Raw genomic sequence first — 16,676 nt, 5'->3', positions numbered from 1 at the left:
GGCAGGGGGTCGGACTAGATGATCTGCTCAGGTCCCTTCCGACCCTAGAAACTATGAAACTATAAGCCCGAGGCTGAATTGATTCAACCTTTATAGATTAGTCTAACCTGCATAGACTGAACTGATTTGCAGGTGAATAGACATTCACTTTTGATTCTGGATATGCAGCCACATGCCTACAGTGGCTCAGGCTAGAAACTGGGGGACACTAAAGTGAACTTTCCCTTTGTTTCCACAGCAGCTGCAAGACTGAAGGAAAGCTGACCCAGGGTGAAGGGGGGGCATGGCTAGGTACTGGCAGGCTGCTGAGTATGATTGAGGAGGGGTTTAAACCCACACCCTGGCTGGCAGCCCTTGCCGGATTTGTCCCCGGGGCGGAGGGGGGGGAAGGACGGACGGACGGACACGGCCAGACACTGGCCAGGGCAGTGCATCAGGTGAAGTGGGGGGGAATTAAACTCCCCTGTCTCTCCTCTCTTGACTTTCTGTCCTGCTGGGTGCTCACATGGTGGGGGGCGTGGCCAGAGCTTGCCACCATGGCACCGCCATCTGCCCACCTCACTTGGGAATGAGGTTGGGGCTGGGGCTGTGAGGCTGAGCTGGGTCAGCCCATGGGCGCTGCTGATGGTAGGCATGGAGGGGCCAGCCTGGACTGGCCTGCAGCAGCAGGGCTCTTCCCGGTTGGCTGCAGCTTGGGCTGGGGCCATGGGAGCTTTGCACCCGGATTGCTCCTGGCTCCCCGCGCCCAGGCTGGGCTGGGCTGTCGTGGAATTACAGTCATCTAGGAAGGGCCCTGCCTCTGTAGCCTGGCTCAGCCTGGGCCGGACCCTCTGCACCTGCTCTCAGCAGCACTTGCAGCTGGCCTGGCTCAGCGCTGGGTGAAGCGGATGGACAGTGGGTCCTTCCCAGCTGGCTGCAGCTCCATGACAGACCAGGCTGGTGTTCATGGGTGGTGGCTGATGCAGAGGTGTGACACTGGTGTAGCGTGCACCTTGGCAGCTGGCCTGGCTGTATGGGATGAGTCTTTTAAGCCCACGGCTGCCCAGGCCAGGTTGGAGGTGCTGGTGGGCCCAGAGTGCAGCAGCCGCCCACTGCGGGGGCTTGTGTGCCTGCAACTGCCACTCTGTGCCACCTGCACCATGCTTGTTCATCCATCTGTAGCTTCCCCATGAGACAGACAAGCAAGCATCGTGCAGAGAGCATGGTGGCTGCTGCTGTGGGCACATGAGCCGCCGTAGTGGGGGGCTGGTGGGCTCTGGGCTCGCCAGCATCTCCGAGCTGCAGGCATGAAGGACTCATCCCATGTGGGTGGCCAGTCTGGCTGCCAAGGTGCCCGCTTCCAGGTGCAGTGGTGTTGCCTCCATGTTACTGCTTAGCCAGCTGCCACTCGTGCACACTGGGCCGCCGGGCTGTCATGGAGCCACAGCCAGCTGAGAAGGGCTCTGCCCCCGTGACCTGGGCTTGACTGGTCCCACTATCTACCCACCTTGCCTGGGGCTGAGCTGGGCTGGCTGTGGGTGCTGCTGAGTGTGGGCACAGAGGGGCTGGCCTGGGCTGCGGGGTAGGGCCCTTCCTAGCCGGCTGCAGGTCCATGACAGACCAGTCCAACCTGGGTTTCGGGGAGCCCTGAGCAGTTGGGGTGCACAGCTCCTGCAGCCCTAGCCCAAGCTGCAGCTGTCTGGGAAGGGCTCTGACCTCAGCAGTGCTTGTGAGCTGGCCTGTCTCAACCCCACAGCCCTGGTCCCAACCCTAGCTTCAGCCCTGGGCAAGGTGGATAGATGACGGTGCCATGGTGGACAACTCTGGTAACATTGCTGCCACTGCTGCTGGAGTGGTGAGGGGAAGGACACTGACAGGGGCTGCTTCACCCCAGCCAGCTGCAGTCCCCCAAGGGGAGAGGGGAGGGAGGGAGAATGAACTCCCTTCCTGCCCCTTTGCCTCAGGGGGCCATGCCGGCTGGTGTCTGGCCATGCCTCTGCCCCGGCCTAGAGCGCAGAGGGGCAGGGCCAGCCCTGCTGTCTGGAGCAGACAGCCCAGCCCAGGGCTGAAAAGCATGCTGGGGGACTCTGATTTAACTTACACCAGGAAGGGGTCTGGGACAGAAGTTCATCCAGAGCAATGCAAAAGAGTGTAGGGGAAAAGAGAATCCACTCAATATGACTAGAACTATTGTTTACGTCTTACGAATAATTCACTTGAACATTAATTTTCTACAAGGAAAACAGGAGGACACAGGCAAGTGATATGATGACCTTGGCTTATCTAATATTACTGTCCCACCTGAAGAAGGTGTAAAAACATAGCAAAAGGATGAAAAGCTATGTAAACTTTAAAAAATGTAGGATTTGCAATTGTAGGTGTTCCCCAGGCAGTCTTTCAAATATTGTCCTCTTCGTTCATTTATTTATTTATTAATAATAAATGTGAGTGAATGCAGTGTTCTGCAAATATGGAGCCATTACAGAGGTGAGTGGATTAGGGGAGGCAATACGCAAGCTGCTGAAACACATCTTGGATGACACAGCTGAGTTTGCCTGTTAGTTGCTCCAGGGCTAAAGCTGGATATTGTCCTGACTTGGGTGGGAGGATGGTGCTGGGGTTGGATTGTGTTTGTGAAGGTCTGCCTCTATTGGTCCTGCACGTTGCCTATTAAATGCTGTTGATCTTTCTAGTATACGATTGACTACGCCCAGCTGGAAACTCGACAGCTTCAGATATCTGTCTGGCATGCAGGTGTGTTCAAGAATCGGGTGTTTCTTGGAGAGGTGCTTGTCCCACTGTCGTCTTGGAATTTTGAAGACAATTCAATGCAGTCATACAACTGGTACCAGCTCAAAGCTAAGGTGATTCTTGGGCCTTAGGTTAAAATTATTATTTTTAATTTTCCAAAAGATTTAAAAAAAAAGTGGTATATAGTGAAAGCTGTGAAGAGACCACCCTGTGTACATCATGGAGAGGGAAAAATGAAACTGATGTAGCAGGACAGTCTTGTCACACCAGCATGTGAGTGGGTGCAGTGCAGTGACAGGCAGACAGTGAAGAATAGAGAGGAGAGGCTGTATAGTATTTTTGTAGTAATACAGGCCTTTGTGTGTTCCTTTTCATCCTGAAAAGCCTGAAGACAATCAAGTTCAGTACAGTGGAGACCTTCTTGTGCGTGCAAAAATGTGCTTACCATCCCCGCCTGAAAAATTCCAGTATGAAGAGCACATGATGGAAGGTACATAGTATTTCAGCAGTACGTGAAATTCCCTGCTGATGGAAACAGACACACAGGGAAGCATTTGTGTTTGGTTCTCTCTGCTTGATGCAGTAGATACTGCAAATTGTGGATTGTGTTGTATTTATTTTACAAATAAAACAAACATTTGGTAAAAGTGTTTGAAATCCAGACTTGTGTCAATCTCACTTCCTTCCCTCTTTTAAAGAAAAGCTGATACAAAAGTAGCCCACTTTACAATGCCTGTAGCCTGGTGCACTGAGATGCTGCACAGTTTTGTGCCTGCACAGTTCTCTGCCAATGCACCTCTGTCCTTGTCTGGGGAGATCCAGTTATTCCTCTGTGTAGTTAGATTATCAGTAATGACAAACTGGGAGGTACGGAAATGTCTTCTAGGTACAGGCCTGAGTTTTTGGCTTCTTCCTTCAGATGTTTCCCTTGAAGGTCTTTATGTTTGTTTAAATTTTAACATCGATTGGGATTCAGTTTTTGGAAGTGGAGTGGTCAGTGATGCAGCAAGGAAAATCTGCTGAGGTAGGTGTCTGGGGAAACTTCCCTTTCCAGCTTGCTGCATAATGGCAGGTACTGCAGGGTAGGATTCTTAAGGAAGTTACACACATTTGGTATTGCTAAACACCTACAGGAAACCTAGGCGCAGCCACCCATAGCAACAGGAAGAACTAGAGGAAGGATCAAACCCAGTTGTAAGTTTTATTTCTTTCTCTAGTCTGTTCTCTTGATCCCAATCTTCCCTCTCTATATTCTAACTCAGGGGCAGGCAGTGATTTTGGGCAGAGGGCTCCTTACTGAGTTTTGGCAAGCCATTGAGGGCTGCATGACAGGCAGCCCAAGGTAGAGTAATACTAATTTTCTAAATTTTTTAGAGGCCCCACAGGCTGGACAGAATGGCTTGGCAGGCCACATCTGGCCTGTGGGCCGCATTTTGCCCACCCCTGTTAACCCCAGTCTTTCTCCTAATTCAGAGCTCCTTCTCCTTCCTCTTTCTCTAATTTTCATTTTCCTTTATGCTATTTGCTTTATAAATGCACTTCTAAGAGAAGAGAGTGACAGCAAAGACTGGGAATGAACCATCTGATGCTGCTGCTTCAGAATGCAAGTATTGTGGATGAATTGGCTGTATCTGATCTTAGCAATTGCAGCTTGTGGGCTCTGGGTGTATTTTGTTTTTTTTTTTGGACCAGCTTGGCACAGTTACATTTCCCTGTCATCATGCCAACTGCACACTGTAGAAGTGACTTCAGAGCTTCAGATTTTTCATACTAAATTACATCTGCAGTTTACAGAAGCATAGAAGATATTGTGCTCCCTCACTTCAGAACCAGTGTTCAGTATCTTTCCTTTTCTTCTTTAGTACTGTGTTAACTAGTCAACCATTTGTTCCTACTGGTCACTAATGGGAAGCAATGTTTGTGTTTTAGGGACAGAAGACCGAGCAGCTCACAGTGGCCAGCTTCACCTCGTAGTACTTGAGGCCAAGAACTTGCCTGTGTTAAGATCTGTTGGCAGCCTAAATTCATTTGTAAAAGGGTATGTCAGAGATTTAACACTTCAGATTCTGAATTTTTGAAAATATTATGTACTGAGCTGAGTGTTAGCAGGGACTGGACCTTCAGATGAAGGGTCTTTATGGATATGCTCTGGGCTAGATCGTTTCTCACAATGGTGAGCACTTATCCAGGTTGTTAGCTTGACTTCTGTGTCTGCCAGCGTAAGTAAAGGCTCTATAATCTGGCCCTCAGCCTTTCTGAACAGGGCCTTGGAATTTGAAGAGACTCTGACATTTACTGAAATGTATTGAACCAGTTTTGAATATTGAGGTTTCACAGCTAGGAAATATGATCCTAAATCAGAAGAGAGGAGGCACACTCATGTCTTGCTTCATGAATTTTTTTGCATTGTTGCAGAGTTAATTGCCATTTTGGACCTGCTGTGAGAGAGAATTTAGTATCCTCCTTATTCTAGGCCTTTTAAGACTTGTTTGTTCATGACTGTTAAAGTGCTTGTAACTGATGTAGGTGACATTTACAGAAATGTCCCCATCCAGCCTTTGCCATAGTGAGTAGGAATGGTTGCACTTGATGAAAGACATCACTACAGATGAAAGAGACAATCACTGTTATAGGCAGTCACCATATCACAAACACCTGTACATGGTCAATTTTGCCATAGTTCTATATGACTTTCCTGACAGCACATTCCCACTGTGCAAACTAAGGGTATAAATAGTTGTTGCCAAATTAAGCGAGTCAGCTGAGCTGGGATGTGTCCCAGCTCAGCTGATCCACTTCATTGGGCAAAATGTGGGACAATAGGCAATGTTTCCCACTTTGAGAGACCCCATGGGAATCTCCAGGGCAAATCTCTGCAAGTGGGGAAAGCTGGGCAGGAGTTCTTGGGGTTTGAGCAGCCCACTTCTCCATGGGAATTCCTGAGGTGCACACGACTGGGCCTCTCAAACCTGCCTGGGGAGGTTGGAGAGTGTGGGGAGCTTCAGGCTGCCTGTACTCTCCCACCATAAACCAAATAAGACTTCTGTAATGTAAAAGTGGCAAGAATTATTATTCCCTTTTATCATGGTCACAAAGACATTTGTGGCATGACTATGATCATGGATTTATATTTGCTTTTGCTTTGTGCCACTGTAAAAATTGTTACGGTGGCACAAAGACAACATCTTGTTTCCAGCCTAGAATGGAAGCAGAGCATATGATATGTACTCTTATCACTTCAGGGGCCAGGAGGGAGCTCTTTCTTCCAGGTACACCCTACCTAGTTAGTACATAGGCTCATTTTTACATGCCTACTATCAAGCATGGGATGCTGCTGGAAGCAAGATGCTGGACTGCAGCAATACATTGAGGGTTTGTACTAAGTCTTATATGGCATTCTTATCAGATGTGGCTTAGAGCCACAGTGAAATGGTCTCAGTTTCTTCACCAAGAATAGCAGTTTTCACTGTTCTTATATAGATACTGCTGGATGGTTTAGTGGGTTCAGGGCCAAGGGTTTACTATAGTGGTCACTGACAAGCGGAATGATAAGGAAAACTCACTCTTATGCCTAGTGAAATGAATAAGAACATGGATTAATTGCAAGGGGGTGCTTAATATACAAGGCAGAACAGTGAGAGGGGCCTGAGGGGATTAGAGGAAATGCTTTGTTTTCTACCGCTGCAATATACCTGTCGGGGCAACAACCTCACTGAGCATCTATTTTTTTCATTCCTTTTTGGAAGTTGCCTGGTCCTCCCTGACCAACGTGAGTTAAAACAGAAGTCTCCTGTCCTGAGGAAAGAAACCTGCCCTCACTGGAAGCACTTGTTTGTCTTTGATGGTGTTACCCCATCTCAGCTCCAGGGCGCTTATCTAGATCTGACCATCTGGAACCAAGCATCATTTGGCTTAAGTGACCGATTTCTGGGGGGAGCCAGGCTTAGCACACGTAAGTCCTTTTATTATTTAAATGTGAAGCCGAATGGAAAAGCCCTAGTACTCAGTTTACATGATAAAATAGCATTCACATTACCTGCTCAAAGTCTGAGGTTGTACATTTCTTAGCACTAACCTGGAATGAGGCTTCCAGGTGCTACTACAAACACTCATGCATGTTCTTGTATGGGGCCCCGTTGAAGTCAGTGAATAACCACACAAACACACGGGCAGTCCTAGGGTCAGGATAGCTTATTGTCTCCACTTCTGTAAATACATTCCTTTTCCAAGGCTGAGCCTGCATTAAGCTTGTAGACTCCTAGTTTGGCATGGCAGACCTGCTATTTACTTATCTAATCACCCCTTTCAGGAACTGACCCATTAGGCTCTCCATTATTCCTGAAACATTAATTGGAGCTGCTCTGAGCCTGCTTTGTCTCTTGGCAGGATTTCCAGAGCAACTACTACTGTACTTTTACAGTGAAACACAAAGATAATCAGTCCAACACTAATGTTCTATAGCCAGGGCATTCGTGGCCAAGAGTGCTCGGGTAACCATGTGCAGGGCTTCCCAATTCTGAACAGATGTGCAGGACAGGGGCAGGAATAGGGAGCAGCCTGGCCTGATCTGGATGTGTTAGGGGTTGGGCCCACCCCTGATCCTGCTGTGTAGCAATGGCCCAGGAAGTACTGGATTTGGCTTGTTAAGCTTCCATTGCTCCCCACCGCCAAATATTTGACTCATGGGGATTCTTGCAGGCCAGCTGCTATGGCTTCACAGGCCAGCAGCTGAGCACCCCCAAGTTAGACAATAGGTTTGGATGGGGATGATCCTGCTTCAGGCAGGGAGTTAGACTAGACTCTGGAGGTCCCTTCCAGCTGTACTTTTCAGAACAACCCGCATAGAAGGCATTTGGCCAGACAAGGGAAGAGCTTTAGAGCCAGAGTTGTAGTAGGCTACGTGACTGCTGTGTAACTACCAGTGAAATAATGACCATTTTAAAATCACCATCACTAGATTTTAGGGGGACACCTATTAGGAAAGCAGGCCCAAGCCAACTCTACATCTCTAAGGCTAGCAGTTGTCTTAACCACAAACTGCTCCTGAGAATCTGTTCCCATTTAGTTTTTCTATAATAAGCACAAGCTAGAAGGGGTGGAAAAACAGAGATTGTATATTAATTGGGGCAAGCAAAGATGTAGAGCTGGGCTCAGAAATCCCAAGTAGTCACCCTATTTATGTAACACTTAGCCTTACCCTTTTGCTTGGACTTCCTTGCAGAAGAACCAATCGGCTCCACAGCCTCCAATCCCCAAGCAAAAGTTCTTTGGCAAAGAATACTCAGCAGACCAAATACCTGGATGGACATTACCCTGGCTCTGCAGTCAAATAAAGGGGTGTTTAAATCTTAATAGTACCTGGATGGCAAGAATATCTTCAGCCTGCTGATGAGGCAAGTATGGCAGATGGGGTTGAACATGCAAGGCTATACAGAACATGCTCCAGCCATGGCTAAACAATGAGGACTTTGCTTTCTGGGAAGAAACCTCTACCCTTTGAAAGGAGACTTGTAGAAGGAAGCAAGAAGTTATACAACTTTCTTTGGGAATTTTGAGAAAACTGCCATTAGAAACTTCAGAAGCAAAAAACTGAACAGGGCTTTGTTTCATTTGAAGCTATAAACAGCAGCCTATACCTGTAAGCAAAACAGCAGTGTAACAAAGACTGAGCAAGACTAATAGATTGTTGCTAGTCTCACACCCTAGGAGCACTACTTTGAAAGAGGCAGTAGGTGATTTAAGTATGACCACCACTGGGAAGATGTTTGTCAGGGCTCAGATCAGATACAGTCCCCTCTCTTTCTCAAGTTAGAGTATAACGGGATTAAATGGTGCAACTGTGTAAATCTTGTTACCAAAAGGGAAGGTTTAACTTTGTAAGGTCTTCTTTAGTATCGTTTCTCAAAACTGCTACTGTGGTTCAGAAGCTAAATTGCTTTGATAGGGGAAAGAAGGCCTTTCCCTGTAGTTGTAAGCATTTACAGAAGTCACAGCTGGCTTCCTTGTATAGAGGGAGGCCAAGGATGGAGGACATTAAGGCCATGTCCCAATATTCTTCATTAGACACACTACTTTCCATCTCTCCCACCATGCTGAAGCACTGCTGTATATTGCACAATGGGAAATTATTTAACATGAAAAAAAGCTAGTGATAAAAGGAAATATTGGTCAGTTTAATACTGCAGAGTGGGTAAAGGAACACCCCCCCAACTCAAGTGAGTTCTACTGTAATGCACAACGGGGAAAAAAAGTGAAATGGTCCAACTCCAAATCAAATAGTTTAGCCCAGATTTTGGCCTTGCCCTCCCTCCCACCTTTTCTGTGGCCTATGTTTTATAAATATGATATCATAAGTACTTACCTGCCAGTTAGCGATCTGGAAAAATAGTTGTGGCAACTACTACATTAGCCAATATGGAGGACAGGTCCATTTAATAGCTTTGGAGTATTTAAACATCACTCCAGCTGTAAGTCTCTGACCAGGAGCCTGTAATTCAGCAGTAGAAATGTGGTAGCACAGGCTTCAGTGCAAGCCCACCAGGGACCTTGGGTGCTTATTCAGCTAGCTGAAGCCTGTGTCTTAATTACTATTGTTACTCTGCTATAGCTGGATTACAGCTAGCTCACATGTGCCACCCTGCTGCTGGCACACCTGCTGATTGCAATGGAGAAATGACCTCAACATGTAATCTACATGGTCTCTACTGTTACCGGCAAGCAAGCTGCATTGTCTGACTAATGAGAGTTGCTTGCTCCTTGTTCCATTCCAGCTCAGAAGCTGGGATGTGATGCTCTGCCAACCATCTGAAAACAATCACTTCCACCCTAGAGCCAGGCTCTGCATGGTGTTGAGAAATTGTTCGAGCAGTGGATAGAGGGAGGGAACTGCATGTTCCCTCCATTCACAACTGCTGGGTTGTTGTGATATAGGAATTCTTTTGCAGCCACATTCCCTGCTATCACCCCCCTGGCTGGGTGGCAGCATTACATGATACAAGTCCATCAAGCGCTTGACAAAGCCCTGGCTTATACCAACAATTCTGACCCATCAAGATGAACAAGCGTAAACACGGTTAGAAAGCCCTGTCTGATTAGAATTCCTATGGTGTATGTTAGCTACATGCAAGTCTCAGCAGAAGCTGTATTAGAATTAGTGGTAACTTGGCAAGTGTGATGCTTCCTTACTGCAGACCCAGTGTCAGAATAAGGGTAGCACTTCCCTGTCAAATGCTTTTTTTCTTGGTGCTCAAAGAGCTCTAAACCAAATCTCCATCTCAGTCCCTGTCCCTCCCCCATCGCCACTTTGCAAGCAGCATTTTCACTTTCTGTCCTCCCCAGTTAACAGAGTAAGCATAGCTGCAAGGAGACTTCACTGTAAAGCTGCAAGGCATCAACATTCTTACTCAAACGCAAGAATGTGCAAGTGGGACTATGCTGCAGTCTTAGCACACATCAGGCTGGTGTGCTGGGGTGAAAACATCCCACACAACACAAATCACTTGACTTCTAATTCCTTGTCAGCTTGCAGATCTTTTATTTAGATAAGTGTCAGTCACCAAAAGGAAAAAAAGGGTCTACAACATTTTGATAAAGAGGGTTTAACTAAGACTATGAAGCAGCATTAAGGGTTGTAAATGGAAGAGGGGGATAACTTATACCAGATTTCATTGGACTTTCTAACAGATTTTCAAAATGGGAAGGAGTGGGTTCAGAAAAAGTCCACAGGAATGCTCTCTGTAATAGAGAGAATACAAACGTGATATAAACAGTCCCTTCATGGCTGGAGTCTGAAACATTAGTAAATCAAATATTTAAAAAAAAAATAGAAAGCTTGTTAGAAAAAAATTGGTGCAGTAAAACTGTATATACTGAATCACATGCATGTATCACAACTTTCACTGAAATAAAAAAAAATTCTTTACACATACTCAATAGCAAGTAATCCATTTCATACACTGGCTGTAGCACATTAGACTAAGTATACTGTTTAAACTTTTTTTTTTTTTTTAATAGATTTGGATATGTTAAATCTGAAAACAGTAACAAAATATACAGAGCAAACTTTATTTCCCTTTTAAACTAGTGTTACAATCCATATTATTACTTTATTTGTACATAAATACTACACTACAGCTGATCATTAATTAGGCTGGAACATAAACACTTTGTATTAAATTCCAGTTGAGTATCTGTCTAACTATGTAAAGAGGATACCAAAGAGTGTTCCTATACTGCATTTCTTCTGAGCGATCACTGCATGAACATGTCCAATTGGACATGAACAACCAGGAAAACCTAATCAACCACATGCATCTGAAAACTAGGTTTTCAGGCAGTTGTCAGCACTAGTTTGGAAAATGCAGGCATAGAATTCTACGTTCTGCTTTGCCAGAAGCCTGATTATGCACTGCACTTGGAGAATCCAAGGTTGTATGGCACGAAATTCACCTTTATTTTTTTTAAACCAAGCTGAATTCAGGAACTGCCATAGAAGAAGCATCTTTATCAGAACTAGAAAGATGGAACATTAAGTCCTGCTTGAGAATATGGACATTACATAAAGGCCTTTTGGCACTAGGATATGCATGAACAAAGATTACCAGGAAAAATGGTTTGGTTGACAGACCCAGTGAGCAGTTATCACATTTTGGTACTAAAAAGGTGGAGGATAAACAGCCACTGGGATCTCTTTTAGGCTGAGCATTTGATAAGCGTGTCATACAGTGACCCCTCAGAAAAAAAAAATACCCCCCCCCCCAAATCAGCATTAAAAACTGCTTTTGCCCCATAGTCTTGCCTTTTTGGCTGTAAACACTATTTACATAGCCTCAAACTCATCAATTCTCTGTTTGGTGTTGCCCTGTCGGATCTGCCTGAGTGTCTTGTACTTGTCACGTCCTTGTCGAATGTTCTCTGAATGGATCATGTCATTGTGGGTCCGCTTGTTTTCATCCCTTGCCTGGGCCAGCTCACTCGACAAGGTCTGCAATGTTAAAAACCACAAAATACATCACAAACCCAAGATACTTTTGAAAGAGACCTTACAGCCTCAAGACAGGATTCTTAGGATAGAACAGAGACTGGCGGAAATGGGGCAACTGGAGTTTTGTAAGAGGCGCTGTCTGCAAAAACAAGATCTCCAAAATGCCAAAAGCTGAAAATGCATCTTTGGTGCCTGAGCAATGAGGAAAGCAGTATGGACTGTTGTGATAAGTATAGACACAGACTGATTCCATCGTCTAAACTAGTCTAGTCTATTACATTCATTAAACATTTGCTTTCAGTTAAATTTTCTCTCAATAACTTTGCTTTCTTACCATCAACTGCCTCTGCACACGCTCGTTCTTCTCTGCTTCAGTAATGCGCTTCTCTTCATTGCGGTCATCCAAGATCCCTTCACTTGATAAGTCTGCGCTGTAGCCAGAGTATTCTGATCCTTCTTCCTGCAAGTTATCCTGGACATGGTAGTTCACTGGCTCATAGACAGGTGGTGGTGGTGGAGGTGGGGCAGTCATTACCAAGTGTAGCTCTTCTTTTGTCTTTACTAGATCTTCCTGGGCTTCCTTAGCCTTTAAAAACAAAAAGGCAGGTGTGTAAATCATACTTAAACCATTTAGCAAGCCATGTAGTACCTTAACCATCTCTTAGGGGTTTGTGCCATCTGCTACAAGAAAAAGAGTACTTTTTATACTCTTGTGTATAATGAAAGAAGCTTGTTTAGTATTAATAATATAAGTCAGGATAGCAGATAAGGCCAGTAAGATTTTAATAAAATTAGACTTCTCCTGATACAATAGTGATTACCTGAAGGGAAAAAAAAAAGGCTACCAAACAAGATCGTAGAACACATACTTACAAGTGCCCTTCAAAACAGAAACTTGTTCAAGGACATCTGACTGTGGAGTCTATATGATGAGAAAAATACACATCCCCAAGTTGTGGGACTTGAATGTTAAATTGGCTTCTAAACTTTAAATAGTCAGACCTCTTGCTAGTAAACTGGCTATCTATTCCCTATACTTGCTAATATGGTAATGTACGAACACTAAACTTCCAGATTTTGAAAGGGTACTGCAGTAGAGCAAGCTAAGGCTTTACAGTTCACTGAAAATGGAAGAATGCATGCTAGTTAAAAAAAGTTTCCACATTCACTGAGGTTTTGAAGCATCCAAGATTTCTGTGGCCAATTGCACACTTTAGAATTCCCATCAAGTGTCTCACAAGCACCTGAAAGAATATAGAGCAGGGTAGATACAAATGAACTATTAAAAAAATTAAAATTGAAATTTTAAAGTAAAATTTTAAGCTTTAAAAATCAGGATTTCCTTTTTATTTAAATCATTTTAAAAGGTGCTTTTAAAAAAAAAAAAAAAGATAGTTTTAATTTATGATGTGTTAAAGCTCAAAAAGATATCACAGAATAGGGATTATAACATCTAGTTATATACTATTTGAGACCATACGTTCATGTAACCTTTTTAGAAGTTTTATAAATAGGTCACAAGAAGCCATGGACTACATTAGAGGCTCAATCTTATGAGGTTCCCAGAGGCTCCTCTACAAATGTGGATTTGCATCTCTGGAGATCATAGGCAGGCACGATTCTTTGGGTAGATGCAATATCTTTTATTAAGACCAACGAAACGTTTGGAAAAAAAATGTGTTCTTTGCAAGCTTTTGGGCACAAATGCCTCTCTCTTCAGGCATAGGGAAAGTTTATCATCTCCAGAGATAACATCCTTGTTAACAGCAGTATATGGAAATGAGAGACAACAGACCTGATTAACCACCCTACTGGCTCTGCAAGTTTGTGTACACATAGTCAAGCCCTTACCTTTCTCTAAAAAAAGTGCAAAGTTTCAAGAAGTTAAATGAATAAAGGCTATCCAACAACAAGAATGTACTTCTTGTAGAAAACAACGATTAAAATCGAGGCCGTGACCAGCAATTTAAATCAAATCCTCCCGGACGAGCATCCCTTATTTCCCCACAAGATAATTTCCCCCCCACCCCCCCAAGTCCTGCTGGGTTGTTTTATTAGGAGGTTCCAAGTAGCAAAACACAAAATGAAGCAAACAAAACACACACCCAGATGAAACGTTAAGTACTAACGGGTTTCTAGATTTATGCTATTAACCTTTTTAGCATACAAAACGTATCCTTAGGAATCCAGTAGACTGGTGTCTAATTCTGCGGTATTCCTTTATGAATACAGGACTTTTCAGAGTGTTATCGCAGAGAAGGCACTTTGCCAACAGTACACATTTGTTGGGACTTCCTTCTTGTGTTGCTGCATTTCCTACAATAATTTCAAGACTGATCATAACTCTAGAGTTAAGATGGCAGTCAGTTTTTACAGCAACTATTTAAAGGTTTGACAGATACCTAAACAATCTCTGGGTCAGAAATTCAGAGTCATCATTCATAAATTTGTCATTTCTGTCAGGTCTATACAAGTTTGTCCCAGAATTTCCTTTATAAAAAGATCACACCCCAAAATAAAGAGACGGGTGCACTCTATCATCTCAAGTTTAAAGCCTGGATCAACTTAAGAAAGTGGAAAAACTCACCCTGTGCTGCCACTCTTCAACTTCATTTTCCTTACGTTTCCTGGACTCTTCCAGAAGGGCAATCTTGGCTGTATATTCTGCAAGCTCAGTAGCCTGTTGAATAGCAAGGCTGGAATTATACTCTGAAGTCTTTCAATAATACTTCTGTGAATGACAAATATGGCTTGAATGCTGCATGGATTTTGCAGCAGTCTCTACTGCTATATTCTGGGAAATTTGGATGTATTTAAGATTTTTCAGTCAGAGATGAACTCCATGATTATGCTACTACAGTGCATTCACCGACCTAGCTGACCATTTCCTCGGGTGTAAGACTTTGCCTGGTATACAATATAAAAAACCCACATGCAGCAGTAATAAAGCTGAATTCAACAGTGGGTGCGTCTACGCGAGATGTTTACTGTGGAGTTGCCCAATTAGCTCTGCAGTAAGCGTCTTGGCATCTACACGTGTGGCTCTATTAAGCCACAGGAAACCAATTCATTTTGCAGCAGGTTAGTATTTTCATGTGTAGTGATGCACATGTAGACAGACCCAGCTAGCTGGGACATGAGGGTGCTACTTGTGCTCCAGCCAGCCCCTCTGCAGCATGTGAACCTGGGCTGGAGCAGCCCTGAGCCGACCCAGCAAGCACCCTGCCAGCCAGGGTTGCTCTGCTGTGGTTCCAGGCACACGTTCAAGTGGTGCACCTGAGATCATTAAACTCCAGTGTGATATGCACCGTTTATTATACACTTGTAGATGTACCCAGTGCAACTACAGTTTACAACTCTGGATTGTACACAATTGCCATCAACATGGCTAAGGTTCCTACCAGCTGTTCCTGGCTCTTTATCTGGTCAATGGCTTGCTTCTCCAGCTCTTCCTTGGCCCGAAGGGCAGCCAAGCGGTCAGCTTCTAGACGCTCAGCTTCTTCCTGGGCTCGTCTCCTCTCCTCCTCAAGTTGCCTGGCTCGTTGGATCTGATCCGAGAGCTCTGAGAAGAGAGACATCAAGGCAGTGGTTCTAAACAACCCCTCCTCTCGACCGTTACAGGTCCTGTATTTATTTTCTGTCTCTGTGCTAAGGGACAAAGTAGATACACAGTGACCTTTACATCACAGCTGCTGACCCCTGCCCTGTATAAAAAAAGAAGTTCCCTTTCCCTGCATTCATCCACAGCAGAAGACACATTTGTAGACAGAAGGTGGTTTGAGGTAGCAGAGTAAAGTGTCACAAGATGGCAGCATTTCAGGTAAGAGCAGCTGTTGAGCTACATGACTATTCTCTCATAACAGAGAAGAGCTTCTGACACAATGTGTGTGTGATCCCCTGCTCACCGACTCAGGAAAGCCCTTTACCTCTCTCCGCTTTTTGGGTCTTCAGTTCATACTCTTGTAGTCTCATCACCAACTCTTCTTTCTCCCTCAGCATCTGCTCCTTCTCCCTCTCAATAGTTTCTCTCCTCTTCTTCTCATTTTCTAGCTGTTGCCTATTAGAAAGAGAAATAGTTTTAGAAACCAGTGAGGTGAGATTTTTGCCTGCTGAACCGTGTCCATGGAGGATGGAAACATGGGTGCCTGAAGATAGCTCAGGAGCTGTCAGAATCAAAACAAAACCCAAGGATGGTATGGTACTATCAGAATGGGGTAGACAATCATCATTTCAGTATTCAAGTCCCAAATCAATGCTGCGAATCACCCAAGGAACTTTGATTCTGCATTGCATACCCTTTCTTAAAAAGGTGGCATAGAAAGCGTGGAAAACTCCAGCAGCAGAGACACTGAGAAGACTGGTATAGCAGAGCGGTCCAATAGAGCAACCAAGTGCTGCTAGGCCATGGACCCCCCCCCCAAACAAACACGTCCCCTCCCCATTATGCAGGTACTGCAGCCCTGAGGGACTCCCTCCTGTTGAGCTGTCCTGCCCCCAACTGCTGCAGGGAGGAAGCAGAAGCTGGAGGAGTGGGGGAGAGCCTGGCATCCCTGTCACAGTAGCAGCAGGAACAGCTAAGGGAGTTGCAGTCAGGTAGGAGCCCCTGGGCCAGGCATTAAACCCTTTGTAGGCTGCATGCAGCTTGCAGGCTGCCAGGTGGACAGACCTTGTTTATAGCAAGAACAGGTGATGAGAGAAGCTGACAAAACAAGGAATACCAGGGAAAAGCCCTTGTAAACTCTTGCAGAACCACTGCTCTAGGTCATTTCTTGTGCCTATTCACAGAGCAGCTTGTGTTGGCTGTCAGAAAGACAGTGAATCAGATGCAGGTCTGCACCAGTGTCACTATTCTTGTTCTCCTTTAAAGAACTCTCTCTCTATTCAAGTGTCCTTTCTGGTATAAAGTTCAGGCTCCAGGATGGAGTACCTGCCACAGATGCATCTCGAGCAGGTCCAAGGAGGT

General features: G+C 45.0%; 2 protein-coding genes across 3 annotated transcripts in view; one reads left to right on the top strand and one right to left on the bottom strand.

Moving 5' to 3' along the window:
- SYTL3 (synaptotagmin like 3) overlaps nt 1-10,633 on the top strand; it is a 60,106-nt gene extending 49,473 nt beyond the window's left edge. For both annotated transcript variants that reach the window (XM_019550018.1, XM_019550020.1), the window contains exons 12-16: nt 2,673-2,843; nt 3,115-3,220; nt 4,660-4,768; nt 6,477-6,682; nt 7,952-10,633. In XM_019550018.1, coding sequence (XP_019405563.1) covers nt 2,673-2,843; nt 3,115-3,220; nt 4,660-4,768; nt 6,477-6,682; nt 7,952-8,082 — 723 coding nt within the window. In that variant the 3' untranslated portion in view covers nt 8,083-10,633. The remainder of the gene's footprint in view (nt 1-2,672; nt 2,844-3,114; nt 3,221-4,659; nt 4,769-6,476; nt 6,683-7,951) is intronic.
- A 504-nt stretch (nt 10,634-11,137) lies between these two features.
- Nucleotides 11,138-16,676, bottom strand: part of EZR (ezrin) — a 51,735-nt gene continuing 46,196 nt past the window's right edge. The window contains exons 10-14 of the mRNA XM_019550021.1: nt 15,640-15,770; nt 15,115-15,275; nt 14,301-14,393; nt 12,048-12,299; nt 11,138-11,713 (exon numbers count right to left, since the gene is read on the bottom strand). Of these exons, the coding sequence (XP_019405566.1) occupies nt 11,549-11,713; nt 12,048-12,299; nt 14,301-14,393; nt 15,115-15,275; nt 15,640-15,770 (802 nt within the window). The 3' untranslated portion in view covers nt 11,138-11,548. The remainder of the gene's footprint in view (nt 11,714-12,047; nt 12,300-14,300; nt 14,394-15,114; nt 15,276-15,639; nt 15,771-16,676) is intronic.

This window comes from Crocodylus porosus, unplaced genomic scaffold (genome assembly GCF_001723895.1).
Source record: "Crocodylus porosus isolate Cpor-Errol unplaced genomic scaffold, CroPor_comp1, whole genome shotgun sequence".
NCBI lineage: Eukaryota > Metazoa > Chordata > Crocodylia > Crocodylidae > Crocodylus > Crocodylus porosus.
Note: the sequence above shows the minus strand (reverse complement) of the source record. Positions and strands in the feature narration are given on the sequence as shown.